General features: G+C 39.8%; 1 protein-coding gene across 12 annotated transcripts in view; it reads right to left on the reverse strand.

Annotated features, from left to right (window-relative positions):
* Cadps2 (calcium dependent secretion activator 2) overlaps positions 1-22,546 on the reverse strand; it is a 518,996-nt gene that overhangs the window by 197,830 nt on the left and 298,620 nt on the right. For all 12 annotated transcript variants that reach the window (XM_029533832.1, XM_021190679.2, XM_029533805.1 and 9 more), the window contains exon 8: positions 14,378-14,517. In XM_029533832.1, coding sequence (XP_029389692.1) covers positions 14,378-14,517 — 140 coding nt within the window. The remainder of the gene's footprint in view (positions 1-14,377; positions 14,518-22,546) is intronic.

Consider the following 22,546-nt stretch of genomic DNA (forward strand, 5'->3'; position numbering starts at 1 on the left):
GGAGAGGAGAGGAGAGGAGAGGAGAGGAGAGGAGAGGAGAGAGAAAAGGAAAGAAAAGATCCCTCAGTACATTCTGCTATACTCATAGATTGGTGTCCTAACCCAATGTCCTAACTCAGTGAGACCTTTTTCAAAAGATGATGGGAGCAGATGCAGAGGCCACAGCCAAACAACAGGTGGAGCTCAGGGAACCTGGCAGAACAGGGGCAAGGATTTTAAGAGCCAGAGGAGTCAAGGGCACCAGGAGAACAAGACCCACAAAACCAACCAATCAAGGCTCCCAGTGGCTCACAGACACTGGAGTTGTTTAGCTGGGGGTTTGTGTGGGACTCCTAACAGTGGGAGGGGGCACATCTCTGACTCTCCCCTTTCCTCTTACTGGGTTGCCTCATCCAGACTACACCTGTGCCTAGCCTTTTCGTATCTTGTTACTCTGCATCCCTGGGAGATTTTTACTTTTCTGAAGGGAAACAGAGGAACAGTGGGTCTGGGGAATAAAGGAGGCAGGGGTGGGGTGGGGGCTGGAAGGAGTAGAGGGAAGAGAGATATATTGTTTGAGAGGATGATGATGTTAATGATAATGATGACAATAAAGGCAAAGGCATTGAAAAATATTTACTTAATTAATTATGGTACCTGTTTGTTTGGGTGTGTATAGGTGCGGAGGTTAATGTTGGATGTCTCCACAGTAGCTCTCAAGCTTATTGAGATAGGGTCTCTAATGAACCTGGAGCTTCTCAATTTGGCTATGCTGACTGGACAAGGGACTCTAAGCATCCCTGCTTCTGCAGTGCTAGGGTGACAGGCACATCCCACCCCACCTGACCATGATGTGGATCTGGACAAATCCTCATGCCTGCATGGCAAACACTCTAAACACATTAAGCCATCTTCCCACCCCTCAGAAATTTTATATTTTATGTATTTAATTATATTATTGTGTGAATCTCTGTGTGTATGTGAGAGAGAGAGAGAGAGAGAGAGAGAGAGAGAGAGAGAGAGAGAGAGAGAGAGAGAGAGAGGCTGGGTATATACGTGCCAGTCAGAGGAAACCCATGAAGTTGGTAATCTCCATTTATTCTATGTATATATGAGTTTTAGGAACTGCAGATTTTCATGCCTGCAGGAGAGAAGTACCTTTACCCCCTGAGGCATCTCACTGCTCCCTGGACATTTTAATACTTAGAAAACACTGTTGTCCCTATTCATATAATCAACCCTGTTGGTAACTGATGTTAACATTATGGTGAGGTTCCTTTTCAGGATCAGCACACAGATATATCCATCTTAAATAATTTCATGGGCTGGAGAGATGGCTCAGTGGTTAAGAGCACTGACTGCTCTTCTAGAGGTCCTGAGTTCAATTCCCTGCAACCACATGGTGGCTCACAACCATCTCTAATGGAATCTGATGCCCTCTTCTGGTGAGTCTGAAGACAGCTACAGTGTGCTCATATACATAAAACAAATAAATCTTTAAAAAAATAATTTTGCTTCACCAGCTTCCCCCTCATCTTTCACTTATGAAAACATTCAATGATTTTCAACAGGTGTTCTAAGTACAGTCCACTCTGAAGACACATCAAACTCTCCTTCAGCTACACGGAGGGTATGGCCACTAGAGAGACTGCTTTTTTCCTCATAGGACTGCTTTCACTGTGTCCATAAGTTTGGGTATGTGTGGCTTCATTTTCATTAAACTCTAAAAAGTCTTTAATTTCTTTATTTCTTCCTTGACCAAGGAAGTATCATTGAGTGGAGTGCTGTACAGCTTCCACGGAATGTTGGCTTTCTATTATTTATGTTGTTATTGAAGATCAGACTTAGTCTGTGGTGATCTGATAAGATGCATGGGATAATTTCAATATTTTTGTATCTGTCAAGGCCTGTTTTGTGACCCATTATATGGTTAATTTTGGATAAGGTGCCATGAGGTGCTGAGAAGAAGGTATATCCTTTTGTTTCAGGATAAAATGTTCTGTAGATGCCTGTTAAATAATCCATTTGTTTCATAACTTCTGTTAGTTTCAACGTGTCTCTGTTTAGTTTCTGTTTCCAGAATCTGTCCATTGATGAGAGTAGGGTGTTGAAATCTCCCACTATTATTGTGTGAGGTGCAATGTGTGCTTTGAGCTTTACTTGAGTTTCCGTAATGAATGTGGATGCCCTTGCATTTGGAGCATAGATATTCAGAACTGAGAGTTCATCTTGGAAGATTTTACCTTTGATGAGTATGAAGGGCCCCTCCTTGNCTTTTTTGATAACTTTGGGTTGGAAGTCGAGTTTATTTGATATTAGAATGGCTACTCCAGCTTGTTTCTTCAGACCATTGGAAAACTGTTTTTCAGCTTTTTATTCTGAGGTAGTGTCTGTCTTTGTCTCTGAGTTGGGTTTCCTGTAAGCAGCAAAAAGATGGGTCCTATTTATGTAGCTAGTCTGTTAGTCTATGTCTTTTTATTGGGGAACTGAGTCCATTGATATTAAGAGATATTAAGGGAAAATAATTGTTGCTTCCTGTTATTTTTGTTGTTAAGAGTCGGGATTCTGTTCTTGTAGCTGTCTTCTTTTAGGTTTGTTGAAGGATTAGTTTTTTGCTTTTTCTAGCGCGTAAGTTCCATCCTTGTGTTGGTGTTTTCTCTTTATTATCCTTTGAAGGGCTGGTTTCCCCATCTATGGTAATTGAGAGTTTTGATGTGTATAGTAGCCTGGGCTGGCATTTGTGTTCTCTTAGGGTCTGTATCACATCTGTCCACGATCTTCTGGCTTTCATAGTCTCTGGTGAGAAGTCTGGTGTAATTCTAATAGGTCTGCCTTTATATGTTACTTGACCTTTTCCCCTCCTGCTTTTAATATTCTATCTTTATTTAGTACATTTGTTGTTCTGATTATTATGTGTCAGAATTTCCTTTCTGGTCCAGTCTATTTGGAGTTCTGTAGGCTTCTTGTGTGTTCATGGGCATCTCTTTCTTTAGGTTAGGGAAGTTTTCTTCTATATTTTTGTTGAAGAAATTTACTGGCACTTTAAGTTGAAAAATCTTCATTCTCATCTATACCTATTATGCTTAGGTCTTCTTATTGTGTCCTGGATTTCCTGGATGTTTTTGAGTTAGGGTCTTTTCGTATTTTGCATTTTCTTTGATTGTTGTGTCTATGTTCTTTATGGAATCTTCTGCACCTGAGATTCTCTCTTCCATCTCTTTATTCTGTTGCTGATGCTCGCATCTTTGGTTCCTGATTTCTTTCCTAGGGTTTCTATCTTCAGATTATTTCCCTTTGGGTTTTCTTCATTGTTTCTACTTCCATTTTTAGATCTTGGATGGTTTTGTTCGATTCTATCACTTCTTTGGTTATGTTTTCCTGTAATTCTTTAAGGGATTTTTGTGTTTCCTCTTTAAGGACTTCTTCCTGTTTGGCAGTGTTCTCCTGAAAATTTCTTTAAATGAGTTATTAATGCCCTTCTTAAAATCCTCTACCAACATCATGAGATATGATTTTAAATATGAATCTTGCTTTTCGGGTGTGTTGGGGTATCAGGACTTGCTGTGGTGGGCATACTGGCTTTTGATGGTGCTGAGTGGTCTTGGTTTCTGTTAGTAAGATTCTTACGTTTGCCTTTTGCCACCCAGTAATCTCTGGTTTTAGATGTTCTAGCTCTCTCTGGCTGGAGCTTGTTCCTCTGATTCTCTTAGCGTTTGTCAGCACTCCTGGGAGTCCAACTTTCTCATGAGTCCCAGAGGCCAGAACACTCTCTGCAGGCAAGCTCTCCTCTTGCAGGGAAGGTACACAAAAGTCTGGAGCTCAGATCCACCTCCTGAGTCCTGGGGTCAGAGCCCTAACTGGAGGTCTACTTTCCTATGGCAGGGAAGGTGCCTAGGGGTCTGGGTCTCAGCTCTGCCTCCTGGCTGAGGACGAAGGCGCAAAGGGACCCTGTCCAAGAAGCTCTGTCTCATGCTCTCCTGTGTAGACTGGTCTCAGTGATCCTAAGATCCTTGGTGTGCTAGGGTCCACTGAGTTTGTGCCCAAGACAGCGTCATGCTGGAGTTCCCAGAATGAATACTAACTGATGGTTGGGCAGGTTTCCATTGTCCCTGTTCCTGCTGGAAGAAGACTCTCCAGGTTGTTTTGGTTCAGATGTTGTTTTCCACTTACCAGTGATCTCAAGATCCTGTGCTAGGGCACCTGCAGCGTGGAGAGTCCTCTGGGGACCTTGGCACCCTTCACTGAGTTCTAGTATATACTTTGACTCACAGAAAATGTTGGTAAAACTTTAGCCTATAGTTGAAGAATATTTCACAGGAATGGTCCAGATATAAATGTTGCAAGATAGTAGATATTAGAAACTTAGTTTTTTCCATCAAAGGTTAGCAAGAAGCTTTAAAAAAAACACTTAATAAGTAAGCCTTGTAGGGAATACTAACTTAATGTTGGGAAAAATATGTAAATTTATAATACAGTCTTTAGACTTATAGGCATAAAACATATAGACTAAAGAAACATCTTCTGTGCAAAGTTATCTTGAGATAAATGACAAAAATTATATTGTAGTAGTACATATTAGACAGTAATAAATTTTAGAGGTTATATCTGAATAGTCAATCTATATTTTTAGTTTGAACATAAAATAATTAAAAGCATAATTTCTGTATTATTTTCTTTCATTAGCAGAGAAAACAGTCATGTATGTGTTAATGACCTTTCTATGACAAAACATCTGAACTAATTAACTTAAAGGACTAAAGATCTATTCTAGTTCACAGTTACAGGCCATAGTCATGTGGCCTCATTGTTTTTGGTCATGTGGTAAGACAGTACACCATGGTGGAGAATGCATAGCAAATCAAACCAGATCACCTCTTGGAAGTCAGGAAGCAAAGGGATCAGGCAAACAAAGAAGCAGCCAAGGAGATGGGCCCATTAGGGGGCAGATCCCCAATGACTTACTTCTCCCAAGTGGCTCTATTGCTATGCTTTCTACCATACATCATTCTAATGAACCCATCAGTGCTTTAATATACTAATGAACACAGATCCCTCATGATCTAATAAGGACTGCCCCGATGCTTCATTTCTTATTCCTATTGTGCTGGTCACCAAGTCTCTATTTTATGAGCTTTTTTGGGAATATTACAAAATGAAGCCATGGCCATTTACCCAACAACTATTAATGGATAGGCAATGATTTGAATGCTATATTTAAACACAGTTGCAGGATAAGGTTCCTAACCTCTAGAAATGATATGGAAAGTGACTCAGTAGGAAAGCATGCCACAGAGGACAGACATATCCTGCTCAATAAACAAGAGCCCAGGACATTAACAGCCAACAACAACACAAGCTTTAAAAACAAAAACAAAAACAAAAACAAAACAAAACAAAATAAGAAATCCAAAGCTGATTCAAAGGAGAGCAAGTTGGGAGAAAAGGGATATGCCGAGGTGGAGAAGGGATGGGGCAGGCCTCTGTAGAGATGGCTTTTTATAGGCACCTCATAGAAGAGAGAGTACATGAGGGTCAGCACTCTGCCGTACTGGCAATGGCAAAGAGCTTTGGAGCTTTAATCACAACAGCGCTAATCTCTCCCAGTAATTATTTTTATAAAATATTTATATCATAAAATTAGAATATTCAATTACATGAATGTCTTGGGTGCCATGGTAACAACAAAATAAAAGTCACTTAGCCATTAAATATTGAGTAAGCTATTCAGGCTTATGGACGCCTCCTTAAATGAAGAACTTAATAAAACTACAGGATAAAACAGAAAAATCCTGAAGATGACATTAAAAATAACTCTATTGGACTTGAAAACTTAGTGAGGATCAACCATATATCACAAGTATGGACAGATTTTAAAACGTTTATAATTAACACTCAGTGTTAATAATAACGTAGTCATGAAAACGGGAGAGAATTTAAGTGTTCTTATCATTAAAATGGGAATTATCATGACAACCATTTAACAGTATGTGTGTATATGGGTCTATTAAGATTATATGTAATTAACATAAAATTTTTAGCCATTTACATGAACCAGTGAATTAATGAGCAAATGGAGGTAGAATTAAGAAAAAAATGGGACAGAGGGACAAATATATTTCTCAGATGAAAGAAGCTTAAAGATGAGTTAGCAGGCCCAAGAAGTTGCTTAAAAGAAGAAAAAGGAAGGAGGGTGGTGTGAGAGAATCTGCAGCTGGCAGAGCGCAGGGCTCCCAGGCTACACCACCATGCTCTGGACGCATTGAGGGAAACCAGGCTAGAGGCTGGGGGAATTGATAAAATGGTTTTGTTCCTTTTCACAGCTTAAAATTTAATGTTTCCCTGTTTCTTTTCACTTGTATCTTTACTTAAAAACTCTCTCTTTGGCAGATACAGACACCCACAGCCAAAGAGTGCATGTAGCTTGGGGACTCTTATGGATAAATACAAGGAAGGATTGAGAGCCACAAAGGGGATAGGAACTCCACAGGAAGACCAACAGAGTCAACTAACCTCAACCCTTGGGGCTCTCAGAGTCTGAACCACCAACCAAAGAGTATACACGGGCTGGACCTAGGCCTCACTGCTCATGTGCAGCAGATGTGCAGTTTGGGCTTCATGTGGAACCTGGAGCAGGGGCTATTCCCAGATTTATTGCCTGTACATAGGATATGTTCTTCTAGTTGGGCTGCCTTGTCTGGTATCAGTGGGAGAAGAAGCGCCTTGCCCCATAGAGACTTGAAGAGCTGGGGGAGGGGGACCCCACACGTTCAGTGGAGAAAGGGAGAGGGAAGTGGGATAAGGGTTGTGGGATCAGGTGATCCAGATGGGGGCAGTTAGCAGGATATAAAGTGAGTAAATAAAAAATTAAATTAAATTAAAAAAAAAAAAAAAACAACTATCCTGTCTTTAGGGTCTAACAGTAGCAGTGATATCCAGAACACTATGAGCTCTCCCTGCACTCCTCTAGTGTGCTGCATGTAGTAGCTACTGCCTGCCTGTCATCATGGTTAGTTCTTCCACCATTTCCTCTTTGCTGTTGAGAAAACCGATTTGTGAAGAGGTTTATACATTCCTGAGCCCAGAAGACATCTTAAACATTAAGTGTCCGCATAATCTGGGCTCACATCCAAGAATATGATCAGAACAGATTTCTCAGAATTTTAATAAACAGATCTTAACGAATTTTAATTACGAGAATAAATATATTTTGAGTTAAAACTACATTCTTTCACTATATCACAAGATAATGTGAGGTGGTATCATAGAAAATCTACAGGAGCAAGAAGAGAAATTTTCACCACTACTTTTGTTTGATTGTTCTGTTATGTTCAAGGTAATATCTTTCTAAAGCTCATAGGTATCCATTCTTAATACTGAAAGTATAGTCAATTGGATAGTACGCTTTCAGAGTTAGTCTTATATAATAAAAACCTTTCATAGCCTTATAAAAGTTAATCTTTATAACTCCTTTGCCTTACAAGGACTCAAATTCCCAAATTGTTCCCTTGTCCAAGGTACCTCACTTGGCTCATCCCCAGAGCCCTCTGTATCCACTGTCCATCCCATGGCCATAGAATGAACTGAGCATGTGCCTACAAGGGTCAAAAGGATGTATACTGCATCATACATCTCTGGGACCAAGGAGCTTTCGGTCTTTTCTAGTCCACTGTCATCTTTCAAAAACAATGAAACTGAAGCCAAAAGATGATGTACAAGCTTACGTAAGCTAGTGACGGAACTGAGACCTGACTCCCAAGTGTATTGTAGCCTGACCTAGTTTGGACCGGACATAACTGGTACTGTATTGTCATCCATCTGGCCACCATGCAGACACACACACAAGATGCTTAACAAAAATAAATCCTATAGGCTTTCTATCTCTTTCAAAATGCTTTGGCAATAAATAAGCCCAAGACTTTTATTGGATTGATAATTATTCAATCTTTCAAACTTCCAGACACCATGTCAGTGTACACCACAAACTTTTTATTGTATGGCTCCAATTTAGGAAATAAAAACAATTTCACTACAATTCTCTTCATTAGCTGTTTATAAAATTTAGTACCTACTCTTCCTCTATAAATTTACTTAACATCTCACATTAAGACGACATGTAACTATGTACATGTGCCTTTTAAAAGAAAATAAAATGAGATTATATCCTGATTTCATTATCTTTCTGAAATGTAGTTAATATATCTATATATCTATAAAAGGGTATCTGAGAAAGGAATAATTATTTGATGCATGAAACTGGATATAATGCATGTCAAGTTTTTTCCCCTGAAAAATAATCTTAAATGAAATAATGAAAGATGAAATTTGAGTCTAAGAGTAAACATTTAACAAATGAGAGTCCAGGAGAGCCATAACATATCAAAACGTTTGGTTTAATGGATGGCTTAGTGACCATTAAAGCTATATCTGAAGGGTTTCTATCATTCCTATATATTTGCTCCTAAATCTTAAAAATTGAAATTACTATTATTATTAATTTAGTATGTATAAGATGCTATGGACATTGAAGTTATCTGAGAAGAGAAACAGGTCTTTGGCATATCCTCTTTATCACACTAATATGTGACAGCTATGCTGTCTACTGAGGGCCATAGACACTTTCCTTCTGTGACTGTATATTGACAAGAAGTCAATCTGTTTGATAGTCTAGCAAACACTTGGCCAGAAGTTTAAGCAGTAGGATATGCATGAAGTCAGAATAATACAGATTAAGGCATTTGACCTGGGAAGGCAAAACACACACACACACACACACACACACACACACACACACACGAAGGCCAATATGGCTGAACTATAATGGAGCTTATAGAAATGTTATACTAAAAGTAGGATTATAATAAGAAATCAATTTCTTCTGGCAAATATCAGACAGAAGAGTAATGCTTTCTGAAAGGTCTAGACCCTTCCAGCCAATCTAGACACTGTGCTGCTGTACTCTTAACTAGCTGAAGGTTGCCCATCTAATTCAGATGTGGGCAACACCACTCTACCAGAGGACATCTATCTCCCTTTGTGCGAATGTGATGCTTGCATGTTAAATGTGTGCTGAAAGTTACATGCTGTGATATCCTGGGCTTAGAGCCTAACAGCATCTTCTCTTAGGCAAGCATGGATGCTGGGCAGCCTGGAGTCCTGACAGGCGTAGGATTAGAGCAGGGAAGGCTTTTAACCTGTTTTTCTGTCAGAAGAAGCTGGGTTACTGCCTCCCATGGACAGGGATGGGCCCACTGTCAGATATAGATTTATGATGTAAACTAAAGTGGACAATTTTATTTTTCACAATTTCAAAATATTGCAAACTATCTTATACATTCGATAAATATCTAAGAAATCAATTATGATGCTAAACAAAGAAAAACTCTAGAACATATGTCTGAGGTTTTTATCTGGCTAATTATCAGGGATAAAAATCTTCTGTGGTTATATAACCAAGAGATTTCTATTTATTTTTATTAGAGAAGCAAGCAATAGGCTTTAACTGAACTTCTGACAGATCATTGTTACCGTGACAGGCAGTACAGTGGCCTTCTTCCTCCTTACTGGACATAGCTTTACACTGATAAAGCCAGTCATGTCACTCACTAGTCCCATCTTACCTTACCTTTGTCTTTGTGAATAGCCCGTGAACTAGGAAAGCCCTGTGCCTAAGCAAGGACAGTATTTCTGAGTTTCCAGTTAGTACTGCTGCTTCGCCACTAGGCTATGCTAAAGTGTCATCCATTTGTTTGAGAACACTTAGATTCTTCAGCTATGTACAAAAGTGAAAAGGCCCGACTGAAGGCTTATCACTGAAAATCTAGCAAGTAAATTCCTTTCCCATTTTTTCTTAGAGTAGTTGCTAGAATTAATTTCTATGAAATAGTCCCCCAAAATACATGTACCCAGTATTTTTCTAATGATTCTTATGGTAATATCCAGTGTGGCTTTAAAGAGGGGTGGCAAAATTGGGCCTATTTTCTCCAAGTTAAAACACATGTTGTCATTTGCACATAGTCCTGCTTTAAGAAGGCAATAAAATGTAGCTACAGAGTGATTAGCTATCAGAAGCAGGTACTTTAGGTCAGATATATTTTATTTTCTATATAAAAACCCACATACTTTTAAATATAGCATTTGAAAAACAAACACCACTTCTTATTTATAACTCCTTCTTTAAAACTCTCTGAAGTACACAAATGTCATTTCCATTGCCAGTATTCATATTTCTATATACCCTTAACTGCACAGAGTGAGAGGGATATTCTTTGCAGACTCAAAGAAGACTAAAGTACACCTATGATATAAATAATACCATTAAAAAGTACCTAACAAGGGGACTCGAGACATGCTTCCAAAAGTAAAGTGCTTGTGATGGTGTGCTCATAACCCCAGTCCTGGGGTGGGTGTAGACAGGCAGATCTCCAGACATCACTGGCCAGCTAGTCTGCCTCACATGGAGAGTTCTAGGTCCAGTGAGAGACCTTGTCTTAAGCAAAACAAAACAACAGAGATCTTCCTTCCAAACCAACCAATCAACCAAACCAAACCAAACCAAACCAAACCAACCCCCCCAAAACTCAACAATGGCAAGATAGAAAGCAACAGAGAACACCTCTAACCTGACTTTGGCATTCACATGTACACCCAGGCACACACACCTACACACACACAAGCATAACTATACCCTATTTAGCTGATCCATGAGCTGTCTAAATGTGATAAATAAAACAGTATGCATGGTAAGAGCCCTCACACAAAAAAGAATTATTTGTTTCTATAAGGAGGATAGGTATGAACCTATCGGCACCAACACAGCAGAGAACTCATTTCAAAACCTGACAACGCTCTGAAGGCAAGAAGCTCAAAACTCTCTAGTTATTGTTGAAGTCTTTTAACTAACAAGTGTGTCATATAAGTGTGTCATATTTTAAATGAATTAAATTTCTAAGGCTGACTTATCATTTGGTTGTATTATTCATTACTCATCTGTTAATTCTCCATTTTAGGATAACTTATTGAGAGGACACAATTCCATCTCAAGCAGATGTTGTGAACCCACTATGTAAAATTGCATCAGTGTATGGTGTAGGATGTAGAAGGGAAAAGGCTCAGTTCCTAGTTTCATTTTCAAATGTAATGGAGTAGACTAAAATCCATTTAGGAAGCACCTTAGGAGATAATGAGTATAGTTAAGTTGTTGGTCAAATCTGATTTTTATGTATATAACTAGATGGAAGGAAAATATTTGGAATATTTAAATCTATTACCAAACAGGCACTTGAAGGAGCCATAGAAGATATCTCAAGTGTCTCCAACTGTCCCTGCTCACGGGGATCAACAGGTTTCACAACACTGATGAACACTTTAAGGCTGCTAAGCTATTATTTCTCATATGAATATTAATTTTTTACTGACTCACTATTATGAAAAGCACTTTAATGTGGTAGATGAAAAAGCATAAATATTTTCATTTCTAGAATTCATGCTATAAACTGCAGAGATATCTGAGGAGCCAGAAATGACTCTGAGTGCCTCCTCACAGTGAGGGGGGGCACTGACTTATATCACCAGGGAACAGAACACTCTTGGTTCCTCTGGAAATTCCCTGAGCTTTAAGAGTTAAACTTACAAATGATATTTACAAATGAAATATACAAATGACAGAGGATGATATTATCCTCTATTTTCTCCCATCACTACCAAATTTGGGCAGACATTAATTGCAGACCCATTCTGGAAATCTTGATTTAGTCAAATAAAAGAAATAAAAAACAAATTCTTTTAAAAAATGTTATTGTATATTTACACTTCAAATGTTATCTCCTTTCCTGGTTTCCCCTCTGAAAAAAACACCTATCACATCGCTCCTCTCCCTGCTTCTATGAAGGCGCTCCCCCACCCACCCACTCCCACCTCCCTGCCCTGGCATTCCTCTACACTGAGGCATCAAGCCTTCATAGGACCAAGGGCCTCTTCTCCAGGTGATGCCCAACAAGTCCATCCTCTGCCACATATGTGGCTGGAACCATGGATCACTCCATGTGTACTCTTTGGTTGGTGGTTTAGTCCCTGGAAGCTCTGGGAGATCTGGTTGGTTGATACTGTTGTTCTTCCTATGGGGTTGCAAACTCTTCCAGCTCCACAGTCAACAATTGTACTGAGCATGGCATCCCCAATGGAGGACTTAGGAAAAACAAATGGTTATTTTATGTAAAGGAAAGGTATCCCTGTCCCACAGCTCCCTTATAATGCAGCTAGACTGAGCTCCCTGCTTTGACTCTTTCTCCACTCGAACGTTCGAGGGCACAGAAGTGATTTCTTCTACATGTGATCAGTGCTGTAGAACTTCCTCATGTCTTACTTCATGTTCAGCCTTTGTCCCTGGCACAATTGGGGGTTTCTGGGACTATTCAATCAGCTTCTGGTCACTCTTATTTCTTAGGTATCATCCATGAAGAGAAAGAGATATACAGGAGAGAGAGAGAGAGAGAGAGAGAGAGAGAGAGAGAGAGAGAGAGAGAGAGAGAGTGAGTCAGTCCCTGGAACATGCTGCATGCTTTTATGTCTAATTTGAAACCCTGCTAGCCTCTAAGCACTTCAGATAAATAGCGGTCCCTAGTCTCAGAGCTCTCCAGGCAAACTGCAGTGAACTTGTCACCACTAGCTAAAAGCCCTCTCAGAACTCTTGCCTTTGTAAGTGCTTGTCATATGACAGAAATGCCCTTCGTCCTCACTGGCCACCTGCTGGGTTTCCCCTTGACTTCAAATGTCAGGTGTAGTGTGTGACTTTAACTAAGCTGCCCCAGCTGAAACTGGCAATTATTTCCAACAGGTTCCCATTCCTACTTTATTGAATTTGTATTTATTTGTAATAATTTACTACAATTATTTACACATAAGTGAAAGTCCCTTCCTTGCTTTTCATATAGGCTTGTGATTTTTGTCCCCTGGATGGATGAGAAGTTCTACAGTAAATCTTACAGGGAACAACCAAGTGTAAAGTACATCTTATAGGGAACAGGCAGCTGGACAAATTAAAGGCTTCCCAGCAGTGAATTCCAGGATCTTCATCTATACTGACTTGAATCACAACTAGACTTTCCTTTATACTAACACATTAAAAATACCACATTGTAGCATTCTGAATTCTAGTCCCTTTCTAAGAGACACAGGTAGATAAATATAATAGAGTTAATCTGAGAAAAATATAAAGTTTTGAAATTTCATTTTATTTAAGAGTTCAGAGCTGGCGGTGGTGGCACATAACTTTAATCCCAGCACTCAGGAGGCAAAGGCTAGGAATCTCCATGAGTTCAAGGCCAGCCTGTTCTACAGAGTGAGTTCTAGGATAGCCATAGCTACACAGTGAGACTGTCTTGAAAACAAAACAAAACAACAGCAGCAAAAAGAGTTCAGACTTGGGTTCTGAACTGGTTTCTTACCAGTGCCGGAGAGAAAGAACCTTAGCAACAACAAATGCTGTGTTAGGCCATGGCAGTGCCTGGGTGAGAAGCTATTCACCTCTTGGTTTCCAAGTACTCTTTCACTACAGTACTGACTTAGTTTCTACTCACTTTTATACTAGATAAACCTCACATACCTCCCATCAAAATGTGCCGATCCTTCTGGGTTATATCTGATGTAACCTTTAGCTTTCATATATTCTATGAAAGGTTAACCATTTCTAGAGACCTGAGCTCCAGGTATGAGTCCAGATGTATAGAAAAAGCATTTAAGGAATATTCTTCACAATTTGGATATGGCATGACAGGGCATGGCAGTGCAGAGTTTCCTCCATCTTGTATTCTTGCTGAGGTTGTTTCAAGTTTAACTAGAATTTGATCTCCTTGACAGATAATCCTGTGGGAATCACACCCTCTGTTCTAGGACCTAAGGCCAAGATGCTTCAGTTATTTCTCCTTAGCTTCTGTTAAACTGCCTGTTTGTATAAACCTCCCCTCCCCTTCCAGCTGCTGAATGAGATAACAAGATGTAGTATCCGCCCCACTCCCACTCCCATCTTTAAAAGCATGTGTGGAGTGACACTTAGGTCCTGAGAAGCTGAGCGTAGTTCCAGACAGCTGTAATAAATAAAGACTTTCAAATGTCTATAAACTGTGTCTGAGTGGTTTCTTTTGGTGCATTCCCCATAATAATGTGATATCACCCCAATCAATAACAAACACCATTCATTGCTATGACAGTTGCATTAATTGAATTCCCATTCATACAGATGCTAAGAAATCTGCAACATAAGCAACTTACTTAGGCCTGGTTTTTTTTTGTTTGTTTGTTTGTTTTTGACAAAACTCTAATGTGAATGACTGATACCTTGGTTTCCCCCACAAACAGACAGAGGTGATAGACTGAAATGGAGTCGAACATTTTAAACACTCACCCGCTATGCTTCATGTGTGCGGGTTTATCCATGCGCACTGCCAGTTTGATCTTTAAGTCCGAGTCCTGACTGTTCTTGGGTACTGTCATGCGGTGTAGTTCTGCTGACTTGGAGCTATTAGAAGTTGGGTATAACACCACCTAGAAGCAACAAAAAAGAAAACCTCTGAGTATGATACAGAGTCCCTAGAAATCAGAACTAAAATCTTCTTGTTCATTTTCCTACATGAAAAGAAGGTATTAATGCCCAAGTGTGTGTGTGTGTGTGTGTGTGTGTGTGTGTGTGTGTGTGTGTGTGTGTGTGTATGATGGTCCCTGGTGCTCCCCCACCATAGCAGGTGGATTTTCCATACAGATTTATTTGTTTTTGACAAGTATGCATTTTTGTATTATCACATAATGAGTGTTCTTTCTGTGTCACTTCATAATCAATTAATAGCACAATATGTGGCATCTGAGCTGACAGTTGAAAACTACTTAATGGACACCTATAATTTCAACATTACCCGAAACAACTCAGGGCACAGAAGTTCAGAAAGAAAAATTCTTTGAAATTACAGAAGCAAACACAAAAAGCAAAACCAATTATCGAAGCTGTACAAATATGTCTTGTATTTTAATATCTTCATTGTAAAATGGTATTAAACTCAATTACAGGTGGAGAGGAATGCTCATAACATGTTGTCACTTCTAGATTAGTGCCGAAGACTACATTCCCGACTGCCTATTGTCAGAATTATCAAGATGACATTATAACTGAAACAAAGTAATGTGCTAATCAAAGTACCAAATTAACACGCGATTATCTGACAACACCTCACTTTCCTAAGAAGTCTGCTCCTCTGATGTCGCATGCCATATCAGGGAAATCACCCTTCTCCCTTTCATATAGACTACACTCACTCTGAACACCGCTATAGCTAAGATTTAGCAGGCACGCTGCAATAGAAGGGTTATAGTATGGAAGACCGAACAGGCATGAGGTACAGCATACCATGACCTAAGGCCCATCTGTATCCTAAAGCATCAGGAAATATATATGAACCCGAAGTTGAGATATAAGATGAAAAATCATAAACATAGACAGATTAGTGAAAACCCTTTCAAAGCAAGAACAAAGGGTGTTTTGTACCCTCCAAAGCTGCATTTTTTTTTTCAATCCTATATGTAAGTGGATGTACTCAGGAAAAATGTGCAAGCGGGGCTTTATTTTTCTCTAGGAAACATAGCATAACCATAAAATGTCTCAAATGATTCTCAGCTTGCTAGTTTCTAACTGAACATACAAGGCTGAGTCTTTGTTCTAAATTTGTGAAATTTAGAATGTCTATAGACTCCAGCATACAAATGACATCCAAGAAGAGGCTATAGGGTGTGCTATAGGGTTTTCAGAATTATGACCACACTCAACTGCTAGAATAGCCAAGGAGATACTAAACAGTTTATTTTGAGTTAAAAAAAAAAACATGTGGGCAGCTTTTGGTTCAAAACAGTGGAAAAGAAATACCATAATCAAATAAAAGGAGACTTAAAAATCAAAGACTAAGTCATAGCATCATTATAATATTCTTAGCAAGTCTGGGGTGCTTTCCTACATCTCCACTCTTCCTTTCTTAAAACATTAATTTGGCATAAGTTACCTGTAAATTGTTTAATTTTTCCTTCTGTGTTTATAGGAAATGTCCCAATTTTAAATCACATTTTTTTTTTTTTTTTTGGACAGGCACTTCTGACTGAAGTCAGCAGAAGGATTTATTGTTCAGCTTGCTCTTCAACGAATAGCTTTTGTTTCATTCCTGAGGAACATGGCGAGACAGAAGGATGTGGGTGGCTAAGCAGCGTGAAGAAGCTCAGGGTCTTTGGTCCCAGAATGGCTAGCACTGTTAGCACCACTTTACCCTACTGCTATTCTGTCCCTAGAGCAAGCCGTCAGATGCTGATTTTGTTAATCTCCTCACGTATGTGTCACCACATATTTGACTTGTTTGGTCATAAAAAACACTGCTTGGGTTACACCCCTCCAGAGTCCGTTAAGCGAGGTGTGCTTTCCTCATCGAATGGCTTAAGCTCTTCTGTGGTGAATAAACTGGCTGGAAGCCTGGAGGAATAGCTCAGCAGTAGAGTACCAGTCACGCGTGGACAAAGCATGGGATTTCATTCCTATCGCAACATAAAGGAATGATTAGAACAGTAAACACAGCTGGGAACATTGGCTAATGCCTATAATATCAGCATCCAGGAGGCAGAGGCAGGAAGATCATACCCAAGTTGGAAGGAAGCTAGCCATGACTACATAGTCAATTTCAGGCCAGACAGGTCTACACAGCAAGATCTTGCCTAAAGGAACAATACAATCAAAACCAAAACCACATAAATGACCACAAAGAAAAGGACTTCACTGTAACAGACAGTTCCATTGTCATTCCATATTCCTATCCTTTAGGGGCACTGGCCTTCTGTTGTCAAAGCCCAGACATGGCTTTTGTTTTTCTGGACAAATGGTCAGTTAATAGTATAATCATTGACATGTGTAAAAACGGAGTCATAGTCATAGGACATATATATTTCTAAGAGAAGTCCTGTGGCAAATCGTCTCTGAACTGTTTTAACACTGGTCTGCAGATAGTCCTTGGATTTCCAAATTGAATAAAAAGATAGGTGTTCCTTGGGGGACTTGGTCATGAATGTTGGTCATGAGCTAGAGGTGTGCAAGGAAGAGGTTCCCAAGGTGCAGAGAGTTCTGAGGGCCACACAAACATAGGGCAGAATGGGTCTTTCCAGTCCACAGCACTGGTCTAACAAGGGGTCTTGACCACTTCCAGTGGAAGTAGTCTTCACAGAGCCTAATGGCTATATTCGATTGCTGTTCCCGGACAGGCACTTCTTATTTTTTTCATCTTTCCTTTTTTTTAATTGGCTATTTTATTTATTTACATTTCAAATGTAATCTCCTTTCTAGGTTTCCCCTCTACAAGACCCCTCCTATCCCATCCCCCTCTCCTGCTTCTATGAGGGTGCTCTCCCATCCACCCACCCACTCCCACCTCACTACCTCACCCTAGCATTCCACTACACTGGGGCATTGAACCTCCATAAGACCAAGGGCCTCTCTTCCCACTGATGCCAGAAAAGGCCACCCTCTGCTACATATGCAGCTGGAGCCATGGGTCCCTCCATGTGTATTTTGGTTAGTGATTTAGTCCCTGGGAGCTCTTGGGGGGAGGGTTCTGGTTGGTTCATATTGTTGTTCCTATGGGATTGAGAACCTCTTCAGCTTCTTCAGTCCTTTCCCTAACTCATCATTTGGGGACCCTGTGATCAGTCCAATGGTTGGCTGTGAGCATTCACATCTGTATTTGTCAGGCTCTGGCAGAGCCTCTCAGGAGATAGTTATGTCAGGTTCCTATCAACAAGCACTTCTTGGCACCTGCCATAGTTTTGGGGTTTGGTGTCTGTGTATGGGATGAATCTGCACGCAGTGCAGTCTCTGGATGGCCTTTCCTTGAGTCTCTGTTCCGCACTCTGGTATGGCTCTTTCTCTTACTCTTCTGTCAGATTAAGGTTTGTGCTAGGGAAGGGTGAAGTGGGAAGAGAAGCTGTGGCAGCAAACTAGGCTTTTTCATGGGTTAATATGCTTCCAAGAGCTGTAAGTAAACCCCCGTGCAGATGTTGCACTGGATGAAATGAAGAGATGGGACTCTGCTATTTTCCCTGAGTGAACATGAATGTGTCCTATATGGGGCAGGTGGTGATGGTGGTGATGGAGTTCTGTAGTAGCTAGAGGCTAAGCATGGGTGAGTCCACTGGGATTTATGCATTCACCAGCAGATCACTACTGCCTGCCGGAGAGCAGCAAGTCAGCAGAGAGAGAGCCATACTTCCTGGTTTCTTTTGCATCTCAGTGTTAGAAGCCCTAGCTAATGACATGAGCGATGAGTGAAACATCTCACTTTGAGGTAAGGTCATGAAGATATACTTTCTTCATTCTTCTCTGCTCGAGGATTGCAGAAAAACACTGATGGCCATAGGAAGTGGGAGAGATACAATGAGAGAAACTAACTCCCGAATGACCATGTGGAAGAAAGGCCTGCTCCCGTGTGAATACTGAAATGTGTTCCCTAGCTCACTGTATATAGCATTTAGTAGTCTTATCTTGAATATTAAGATAATATTTTGCTTCATGAAATATTCACTGTAAATATGTACTTAAAGAGTTGCTTTTCATGATAAATCAAATTAAAAAATTCATTAGTTCAATAGTACATAAGTTATAGTAAAGTTCAATAACGCGTGGGTTAAGTCAAATTCAATAGTTCAATAGTTCATACACAGGAGGCATATCTTATATTGGTCACCATAATGACCGGAATATTTAACAGATATAAAAATATACATTTTTCACATTATAAATACATCCCTAAATTAAATATTTTTGTTCTTTGCTATTTATTCCTTTTAACCACACTCTTTCTTTCTGTCTCTGTCTCTCTCTCATATATATATGAGGAAACTGGGCAAAGGATACATGGGGGTTCTGTAATGTATCTTCCAACTGCATGCAAATCTTAAATAATTCCTGCATGCTTGCTTCTAGGTTATTTTTGCCACCAACACTTTAAATGTCTTGCAGCTAACATGTCACAAAAACATTACGGCGTTTTATCTTAAGGCAACATATCTTCTCACAATAAATGGCACCCAGGCTTGCAATTTTGTTAAAAATGTGATTAAGAACACAAGATTCTTAAAGCTTAAAAAAACTGTCAAATTTAATACACAAGATGAAATAAGATTTAAAGTCCAAATGTCATAGACATACATTGCAGTAGTACAGGGCTCCAAAGGATGCTTCTCTTAGAGTCCACTAACGTGGTCCTTTCCAAGCCTTTCCTTTTGATTCAGTTAGCTTGATTAAAAACAGATCCAAGGTATGTTCATCTCTCTGTTTAACTGATTGGATTTTATGACCATAACATACAAGGGCGCGCATGTGCGCGTGCGCACACACACACACACCACTGAATGAAGAAAAGCTAGAAGGCAGAGGGGTTAGATAAATGATTCCTGTCATATTCTAGTGTTTCTTCATAGATAATTGTTTTATTTAGGAGTCTGAAAGAGTATAAGATTGACAAAGCAGACACAGGTAGGAGATGAGAGGCACTGGTGGACCACGCTGGAACTCAGCAGTGGGCCTGGGGATAGGCTCCCAGTTGTGATGTTGGCATTCTTACCAAGGCTATAGGGTCCATTTTGTTCGGCTGTGCCCTGGACCTAGCTTTAGCTTCCATGGCTTCTCATTAGCATACCTTCGACCCGTGTAGAGTAGACTCTCATTGCTACCCATGCCATGATAAATCAGTTCATGCCCTCAAAAGTTAAGGAGAAAGCCCTTTGTAACACCACTACTCTCTGAGACAGAGTATCCTATACAAGTCAGCCTCAAACTGATTATTATGGCATTGAAATTCTTATCTCCCCTTCTCCATCTCTGCAGTGCTGGGATTACAGGCATGCCTACAATTAAGCCATGTACATGTTATATGAACACTCTACCAAAAAAGCTAAATCTCAAGCCTCACCAATTTTTAAGAATCAGGAAAACAGGACTTAATAATTGAAGTGAGAAGCCAAGGACTTAGATGAAAATCAAGAGTGTGGGGCTGGAGAGTTGGTTCAGTGGTTAAGAGCCCTTGCTATTCCTATAAAGGGCATGAGTTTGGTTCCCAGCACCAACATGGTGACTCAGAAACAGCTCTAACTTCTGTTCTAGTGGATCACACACACCCTATTCTGCCCTTTGTGGGTATCAAGAATACAGATTGTATACACACATTCCTGAAGGAAAACATACACATAAAAAGAGAAAAGGAAATCAAGAATGCAATATACCACATTCTATGGGGAAAATACGACCAGGGATAGGAACTTGAAAATAGTAATTTGTGTCCAAGAAGTCAGCTGCCTGGCTGAGAAGCAGGGCACCCACAGTCACTGGAAAGTTCAGTCTGAGAAAGACCAAATGATGCCAGACAGCAATGGCTTTGGGGACAGAGTATCTGTGAGGTATGCAGAAAGACTTCATTGAAGTCTGAAGTGAGCAAGATCAGGCAAGTGGGAAACCACTATTTCTGCTACAAAAAAACAAAAAACATAAAACAAACAAACAAACAAACAAAAACGATGCTGTTACAAAGGTCAGGGGGTGGGGACACAGCCAGCCAGGAAGGCTGAATAAGCAAGAGGAAGCTAGTTAGTATCTACTGATAAACCTAGAGGGAAGAGTCGTGTTTTGCTCAGGAATCTAGTCTGTCTATAGCCTGTATGTAAAATGCAAGCCAAAGATGTTCTAAGAAATGGAGTGAGGAAACCAAAGAAAAAAATGCCCCTTTCAAGCTCAGTGTAGCCCAGAGAGGATTCATGTGCTGTCAAGTACTCTCATCTCCAACTACAGATAGATTGGTGCTAAAAATGCATCTTTGAAGCAGACCCAGAAGGGACAACATTTGTTATTGACAGGAGTCTTGTTTAGTGTCTGCTTAATTGTCTCTTATAACAGACATGCTTGAAACAAGGAGAATCAGAACAAACTCCTGACGCATCTTCTTACCAGATAAGTGGGATCTATACGGCTAACATTTTAGGTTCAATAGGCACCTTACACTTTAATAAAGGTTCAGGATGACTAACGCTTGTGAACCTCTCAAGCACCTTGCTATGAGTTTAGAACCAGAATATTGTGTGGAAGGACTACCTGAATTCCCCCCAGTTCATACATATCATTTAGCAGATATTAACTATGAACACATATTTTCTCCAGTATTGGGGCTCCTATAGTACAGAGTAGAAGGAGCTGATGGTTTTTCTGAGAAAATTCAGCATCCTACATCAGTAACATTTTCCAGTGTTTAATGAACTTGAGGTCACTTCGTTTAAATGATTTTTTTTTCCTTTGGTTTAATATCATTCCTTCCTGTCCTACTTAGGTAAAACAAAAACACCTGCTCGTTCTGCCTAACACAATGCTCTTTTGTATACTATAAGATTAGCGCAAAGTCTCTGTCAATCTTGCTGTCTGTGGGCTAGATTTGGGTTCTTTTTTTAAAGGCTAGAAAGAATCCTGAAGGTTACAATATGGAACTGATCAAGCTCCTAATCCCTCATCAAATGTGTACTTGCTGTGTCAGGGAACCACGTAGTCCCTTCCTCCTATTTCAGTTCACTTATTATCATTTTAAAAGAAAAACTTGCTTTTGAAACAAGAAAGAGAACTTTTAAAAAAGCAAAGTATCAGGGCTGGAGGTGCAATTCAATGGCAGAGCAGATTCTTCGCATATATAAGGCTCTAGTTCAATGCCCACTACTGGCAACTTAGAAAAGAAATTAAAAAGCAAAGTGGTATTGTTCTAATTATATGCTCTCTCTTTGCCATTAGTTTGTCAAATAATAGAAATGAAGAGCTTTGTTACTTTGACAATAGGATATGGAGAGTTGGAAAAGAAAAAAAAATATGGTGTGAAAACCTATTCCCTATTTTTTCTAATATACATGTGCTAAATAATGGTCTCCTGTGGGAATGGGCATTTAGCAGGTGCACTGCGCAGGGGAACCGCGTGGAAGATGCAGAACTGGTCTTTAGTACACAGGATGATTAAAACTGTAACCTTAGGTCATTTTATTTTTTCATTTTTAACTGAAATTATATTTAAGGTGTATCCAGTGATACACACACACACACACACACACACACACACACAATTGCTTATCCATCTCTTCAAATTATTATTTTTATTTTAAAATTCAAAAATATAAATATGCATATTTGTGGAGTACCCAATGGAATATATTAAAAAGAAGGTAGTACTGTTATCTGTAACAACATGGACGGAGAGGAAGGCATTGTACTACATGAAACCAACCAGGTGGAGAAAGACAAACATCAGATGATCTCACTTATGTATAAATCTAAGTCTTATTCTTAGATGGAGGGTAGAAAGGGCTTCACTATAGGTTAAAAAAGAAGATGAAGGGAGGGGGCAGGAAAGGACAGGACAGGACAGGACAGGACAGGACAGGACAGGACAGGACAGGACAGGAAAGGAAAGGACAGGACAGGACAGGGCAGGACAGGACAGGACAGGGCAGGACAGAAAGGACAGGACAGGACAGG

The sequence above is a fragment of the Mus pahari genome, chromosome 2, assembly GCF_900095145.1.
Source record: "Mus pahari chromosome 2, PAHARI_EIJ_v1.1, whole genome shotgun sequence".
Taxonomy (NCBI): Eukaryota; Metazoa; Chordata; class Mammalia; order Rodentia; family Muridae; genus Mus; species Mus pahari.